The following is a 7358-nucleotide window of genomic DNA, read 5'->3' on the forward strand; positions in this document are numbered from 1 at the left end:
GAGGACGACTAAAAACGGAGAATCCAAGGCTCTGCGCTCGTATGCGGGTGTTGCCTGGAACTCAGGCAAAGAGAGGTAAAGCTTTTTGCGCGAGTGTACGCCGGCGCGCGCGTTCGCGCACGGCCTCTGGGGATGTTTCTGAGTTTGAGGAAGAAAGCGCGTTTTCGGTAAAAACGGGGGATTTCCGCGCAAAAATGCAAAGGTGCGAAGCGGGACCGACGCGGAAGAAAAAGACGAGAGACCGTCGAACGCAGGGCGCCAACCCTCAACCGGAGCTTTTCCTCAAGACACTCCGCGCGAGGCCTCGCGCGGAAGAGAAAGCCCGCAGGAATGTGCTGGGAGGTCGCAGAGAGAGAGAGCCAAAGACCGTGCACAAGAAAGGGAAAGAGATGCTGCGAAAAACCCCACCGAGAGTCGAAGAGGGAGAAGACTCCGAGAGAGCCAGTACGAGACATCTTTTTCGCGGATGACAAAGGCGCGTCCGGTCTGGACTTTCCAGAAAAAACAGGCACTCCGCAGAAACACGCGGGACGCGAGAGGGGGACATGCCGACAACGCAGAATTGTGCCTCGTGGATTCCCAGAGCTTTTCCAGCGTCCTCTTTTAAAAAACGCGAGACAACGTGGGCACTTTTTCACACACCACGCTCCAACCGAGGCCCAGAAAGCTTCTGAGGAAACGCTTCTCAGGAAGACACGACGAGAAAATGCACAAGAAAGGAGAGGAGGAGGCTCTCGCAAAGAGGCCTTGACACGAACCCGCACGAAACGAGGTAGATGGGCCACGCTCCTCAAACTCAACCTTTCTAAATTGTGAAGATTCAAGTCTTCTCCAGTTTGAACAACACTCCAGCGATACGAGGGGTTATCCGTATCTTTCTCGAGCTCGGCTACACTATATATATATATATATATATATGCACATGTAGAGTATTTCCCTTTGTAGTGGTGTATGGATTGCATTCCGCGTGTACTTGTTCAGTGCTGACACTGCGTATCAAGTGTACGCCTGTCCGATTGCGTGCACGTGCATTTCCACGTGTACATAACGTAGAGGGTTTTGCGGCGGCTGAGCAGCGATAACACAGTGTTTTCTTCTGCACTGGGCACTGTCTCTCCGAAACGGCGGCTGAAGAGCCGCTCTCTGGGCGCGTTTCCCCTTTCTCCGTGCCCAAAGAGAGTCGGAGTTGCGAATCTCTCCACATCCTTCCCTCACGGGGGAGTGCCTTTTCCGTCGCTCTTGGAGCAGTCTCAGCTTTTGGTGAAAATCCGACCGCTTTTGTCGCAAGAGAGCAGAGACGCGGGATTCGCGTTTCCGGCTCAGACCGCTGTCCTCAGACCTTCAAAAACTCGTCTATGTGCAGGGACACCCGCGCGGTTGATTCTGCGTGGAAGATTTCAGTGGAGCGCGATTTTCGGTTCCCGAGCAGAATCGGGAAACGCGCGGTTTTTTAATCGCCTCGACGCGAGGCAAAAAAGGTGGCAAGACAGCCGGAAAGGCCTCCGGCAGGCTCGGACAGCGAACCTTTTCCGCTCCGACTGCTTCCAGCTTCGCGTTGCCCCAGACACACACCACAAGCAGATGATAGAAAGCCGACCTGCCTACAGTTTCACAGCCACGAGAGAGGAAAACGCATCGCTGGAGAGGCGTTTTCGCGGTCGCCTCCTAACCGATCGCTCCCGCCCGGAGAAGTGAGACGCCTAGACGCCTGTGTGTGTCAGCGCGCGTCCCCCCGCGTTCGTCAACGGCGTCTCTCTCTCCGCGTGGAGAGTTTGTCTCCGGTCTCTCTCAAATTCGTACCATTTGTCACCAGGTACCCGACGCCGCGCGGATCGCGCGAGTCGTCTTTTTCCTGGGACGATGCACACATACAGAAAAGAAAGGCCCTTTGAAGAAGGGAACAACACTGGCAAAACTGCAGACAGCCTCAAGCTCGGACCTCAATTCGCCTGTCGGGATGACCCCCAGACACGTCGCGCTGTCTCGACTGCACTCTGCCGTCGCCGAGCTGCGCGTCCTGCGTCTCCGACCACTGCCTGTCCACTTTTGACGTTCCCACATATCTCGCTAGCCCCGGCTCCTCGTTCGTTTCTTTGTCCCCGAAGCGGCTGCGCGGGAGGAAACGAGAAGCCGGCGGGAACGTCGACTCCGCACTGGGCTCTGCCTGTCGCAGCCGGTCCACCGCATGCACTTGCTGCGCGCTGGGTTGCCGCTCAGAAAAGAAAAACTGGTCTTCCAGGAGCGCGCGAAGCATCTTCCTCGCGCTGCGTCCACTCTTCCGTTCGCACTCCTCGAGGCCGCTCTTCACGCTTTCTTCTTCCCACAGACTCGCGTTCGAGACAGAACCCTCGGCCTTTTCCAAGGCGTGCCGGCCCACGAGCAAGTCCTGCGTCTCCTTGAACGCCGTCGCCCGCATCAACCCCAAGGCGTTCCACACCTAAAACACAAATTTTTTCCACACCAAAAGGATGCACACGCACACCTGTAGTTTCCCCTGGAAAACCCCCAATGTCCGGATCCAAAACACGCAAAAAAGACTGAGAGAGGCATCTCTCCCGCCCTCTCCAAAAAACTCGAGCACACGTTTCTTTCTCTGTCTCTGCGTCCAGACGCATGCGCATACGTGCTCAGGATATATAGGCCGTATGTCTTATACGCCGTGCCATCGCAAGGGGACCGAAAAAACCGCAAAAACAAGCGGCAAAAGCTGCATTGTCCCTGCGCATTCTTTTGACAGAAAACAGCCCGGCAAATGAACAGGCACGCACCTGGTCGAGGGCATCTACCAGACTGACGAGGTCTTCGTACGTGTGCAGAGGTCCCGGTGTGATGCGAAGACGCTCAGTGCCTCGCGGCACTGTGGGGTAGTTGATGGGCTGTATGTACAGCTGAGAAAGACACGGGGAACAACAGAGACACAGCGCGGGGTTGGCGGCGAGGAGAAAGACAAGAGAGAACGTGAGCAGTCCGCGCAATCAACTTGTTCACCGCAGATTTTATATTCTGAATCCCCCGACCTCTACAGCCGTTCTATGCCCGTGCGCAAACCGAGTCGCACGTTCCGCACAGATCCACCAAAAAACCACAGAGAAAGCTGAGCGCGGCGCTCTCTCTCTCCACGGATGCCGACCCCGCATGCACCGCCTTGCAACTTCCCTTTTTTTGTTGCGGAAAAGGAAACCCCTCGCGCACTGCTGTTTCGCGCGAGGTTCCAGTGCGTTTCCCCCCTCAGCGAAACGTTTTCCTTCCTCGGCGCACGGGCTTCGCCCCAGCGACCGCTTGCAAGCAACATCCCTCCTCTTAGCTCTAAGACGGCAAACGGCGGGTCGAGAAATCCTCGGAAACCGGAAGTCTTTGGGGATTTCCGTTGCTGTTTGCGGTACCTTGTGCTCGTGAAGAAGGAGATCGGACGCGCGCTTGCAGGCGATCGGACAACCCACGAGAACCGGAACGATGTGGCTCGGATTGAGCAAGACAGGAAAGTCGCGAGAAAGCAGCAAGGCCTTCAGCTGCGTCGCCCGCAGCTGCTGAAGATGCCTCTCAGTGCTGGCAAAAAAAGAAGACGAATGAGAAAAGACCAAAACGAATAACAGAGAGTGGGGCAGAAAGGCGGCAGGGGGGCATGACAGCCCAAGGCGTTCACCTGGCATTCGAGAGACAGAGACAGGCTGCACAGAAGGGTGTCCCCCTTTGAATCGGTTACCGGTGTGTGTACTCCTGTAGTTACGTGCTTCTGCGAACAGAGAAGTCCGGCCGAGAGAGAGAAAACGGAGAGAGATCCAAGGAAACGCGAGGGAAAGGATCACGCTGAGGCCTCACCAAGAACGCCGAAGGTATCTGATCGACGCAGTCGCCGCAGCCGCAACGGCAGGCGGCACCGAGGAGGTGAAAATGAAGCCGGCTGTGGAAAGCGACAGAGTTGGAAAAGAGGAAGTCGAAAACGCACTGGAACCCAGAGAGAGAGAGAGACGGGAAACGAAGATGGGAAAAAAGAGCGAAAAGACGTGAAGGAACCGGGCGATGCACGCAGGGACGAAGCACACCACTGCCAAATGGGCGCAGGAGAGAAGAAAGACGGCGGAGAGACCGAGCCGACGGGAAAGAAGAAAACGCGAGACACCGGGGGGGGGGGGGGAGGGAAGGGCCGAGCCAACAGAGGCCTCGCACCGAGCGAAGAGGCGGAAACAGATGAAGGCGAAAAGGACTGAAAACGCGTTTCCAGGAGACGCGCGTCCTTGGGGATCGAAACTTTTCATCTCGCTGCGTGATTCTCAACTCCGCCAGTTTTCTCACCTGCATACGAACGAATGCAGTCAACCAAGGTCGCTTTCCCAGCCACGTAGCCGCCAAAAACGCCGACCGCCTTCGCCAGTGTCCCTGAAAAAGGAAGAGGAAAACGGTTCATGGGAGAGAAGACACAGAGAATAGAAGAGAAAGAGAAGAACTCGAGACGAGAGACAGAGAGAAGAAGCATTAGATTTCTGTGTGGATCGCGTTAGGACTGGTCAGTTTGTTTTAAAACGCACCGTTTATGAGGTCGACACGAAGTTGTTGCCCAGTTTGTTCGGTGACGCCCCCGCCGGTGAGGCCGTACATCCCGACAGAATGGACCTCGTCGATGTACGTCAGGCAGTTGAACTTCTCGGCCAAGTCGCAGATGTCCTTCACCGGCGAGACGCTCCCGTCCATGCTGTAGATGCTCTCAAAGACTATCAGCTTCGGCACGTCGGGCGGCGCCTCCGCCAGCAAACTCTCCAAATGGATCAAGTCATTGTGGCGGAAAATCTTCTTCGCACAGCGCGCCCCTCGTATGCCTGCAATGATCGACGCGTGGTTCTTCTCGTCCGAGAAAATGTGCAAATTCGGAAGAAGCTTTCCGAGCGTCGACAGCGTCGCCTCATTCGCGACGTACCCTGTTCAGAAAAGGAGCACGACAGGCGATGAGTGAGCAGAGCGGGCATAGTGCAGCGATGCGCTGCACACACGCAGGGAGGTCGTAGGTTACAGAGAGCGTCAGGAGAGACGGGGGCTAGGTGATGGCCAGAGCAGAAAGGATGGCCAGAGCAGAAAGGATGGCTAGAGCAGAAAGGATGGCCAGAGCAGAAAGGATGGCTAGAGCAGAAAGGATGGCCAGAGCAGAGGATGGCCAGAGCAGAAAGGATGGCCAGAGCAGAAAGGATGTACTGCGAGAAGTTCCACCTTTGTCCCGGGGATACCTGCCAGACAAAAGACGCGGTTTTCTTTCGCCGCCTCCTCCCCCTCCCGGGCGCGGTATCTCCTCCGTTCTCCGCGTCACCTTTCCTCCCCCTGTTTCATCTCCCTCTGTGTGTGTCGCCTCTTCTTCCTTTGTCTTTCCTTCCTCACCTCCACTCGCTACCTCTCCTCTCTCCGTGCGGCGACCTCCCGCCTGTGCGCTTCGAGGTCTGTCGTGAAACAAACTATCCACAAGTCGTCCGGTCTTTCCCCCCTTTCTTCGCATCCCTTTCCTCGGCCCTCTCACCTGACGTGAAGAGGAGGGCGGCTTCCTTGCCGTGGAGCGCGGCCAGTTCGCGTTCAAGCTCCAGATGGAAAGTGCAGTTCCCGCTGATGTTTCGCGTGCCTCCTGCGCCCGCACCTGCGGCGTCCAAGGCCTCGTGCGCCGCCTGAGAACGCCGCGCGCGAAAACGCCGGAGACACACACGCCCACGAAAGCGAGCCTTGCAAGCCGGCGCATGCAGGTGCGTGGAGCTGCCAGAGCTCGTCGCGATAGGCAGATCCGCGTGCCTTGCGAACGGCCCACTGGAGAGCCGCGCACACCTGAACCGACACCTGCCATCCTTTCTCTTCCTTTTTCTCGCGTTCTTTCTCCCTCCTGTTCTAGTCTGGGCTGGGGACGAACAGCGGGGTTTCCGCGCGAAGACTCTCCCTCGTCTCTCTCTCTCGTTCCTTCTCACCTGAATCACGAGGGGATTCTGCCCCATTCCCAGGTAGTCGTTGGAGCACCACAGCTGAACCTGGCCGTGAAGGAACTGTTTGGCAACGTCGGCGATCGCGCGCGCGGCTGAGAGCCCCGCGGTGGCGACGCCGCCGGATTCCTCTTGTGCGTTTGCGGACTGGATCCACTGCTCTGCTCGTCCCTTCGGGTCTGCGCCCTGAGCGTCGTCTGCCTGTCTCCGAGTCTCCTTCCTGGCGGGCGCGTCCACAGGCGCGGTGTCTCCGCCGGCCTGGGTGCCGGAAACCGGCGCGTCTTTTCCTTCCCAGCCGCTTTGTCGGTCGAAGAAAATCGCAGCCTTTGGGAATTCGCCCCGCTTTCGTTGCAGCTGGGCAAAGACGCGGTAGCGGCCTTCTGCATGCAGTTCGTTGATTGCGTCGGTGAAGCGTTGCTCGTAGTAGAACGGCGACAGCGACGACGCGTCTCCTCCCTCGACGCTCTTCAAGGCTCGCCCGTCAGGTTGCGCGCCGAGAAGAGACACCGGCGCCGCAGGAGGCTCGAACGGGGCGGTGTCTCCGCGCGCCTCCAGGCCTGCCCCACAGGCGGGGCCCGCGGCAGAGAGCGGCGGAGACAGGTGCGGGAAGTGCTGGTGATTGAGCGTCGTCGCGCGCATGACTGCGGGGAGCGTGGCGGAGTCGAATTTGGATGCGACGGGGCAGAAGGCGCGAAACGGAAAGAGCGACGCGAGAGACTGGTTCGTGTGCCGAGACAGAAACGGGCACATGTGCGAAGACGGAGACACCGACGCGGCTGCGCGACGCGCAGCCGTCGGAGGCGCACGCACGAACCGAGACATTTGACTGAGAGAGAAGAAGAGCGCGAACAACAGAGAGAAGAAGAGCGAGAACAACAGAGACAGAGACGAAGAGAAAGAGGAGGAAAGAGAGAGAGCAGAGAGAGAGAGAGGGGGAACAGGAGAGGGAGGAAGAGAGCGAATGACGGACGGAAGAAGGTGAAACGCACGGAGGAGCGAGACGCCGAAAGAAGGTGAAAGAGAAAAGACGGAGGATCGAGAGAACAGAGAGAGAGAGGACAGGGAAGACGAAGGAGGAGACCGGTCGAGAGTAGGAATAGGACAAGGAGAAACGAAGGAACGAGACAGGGGGGATGAAAGGGTCAGCGTGACCAGGGCCAAGCGAAGGGAGAGACGTCGTCTCCAAGGAAGCGGTAGAGACGAAGATGCGCGCGTTCTTCACCAATCGAAGGCATCGAAGACATTCTGCGAAAGAGGAATCGCGGGACGCGGACTGCCGCGACACTGCAGAAAACTGCGCCTCTCAGAGGCTTGTCTCTTCGTAGGCTCCTCTGGGGCGGCCAGAGAACTCCTCTTCGACGGACGAGTAGTCCCCCGCCTTCAGGTTGAACCCGCGTTTCGCACCGGGGGGGG

The 7358-nt window shown here is 57.9% G+C and overlaps 1 protein-coding gene across 1 annotated transcript; it reads right to left on the bottom strand.

Annotated features, from left to right (window-relative positions):
- Nucleotides 1–1927: 1927 nt before the first annotated feature.
- On the bottom strand, nucleotides 1928–6767 carry NCLIV_027820 (5-aminolevulinic acid synthase, related; the record flags this gene model as incomplete). The annotated part of the gene is made up of 8 exons (XM_003882976.1): nucleotides 1928–2437; nucleotides 2769–2888; nucleotides 3384–3546; nucleotides 3820–3901; nucleotides 4294–4377; nucleotides 4527–4913; nucleotides 5501–5642; nucleotides 5934–6767. 8 exons carry the CDS (start codon nucleotides 6765–6767, stop codon nucleotides 1928–1930), a joined length of 2322 nt encoding a protein of 773 aa, XP_003883025.1.
- Nucleotides 6768–7358: the final 591 nt, after the last annotated feature.

The sequence above is a fragment of the Neospora caninum genome, chromosome VIIb, assembly GCF_000208865.1.
Source record: "Neospora caninum Liverpool complete genome, chromosome VIIb".
Classification (NCBI taxonomy): Eukaryota; Apicomplexa; class Conoidasida; order Eucoccidiorida; family Sarcocystidae; genus Neospora; species Neospora caninum.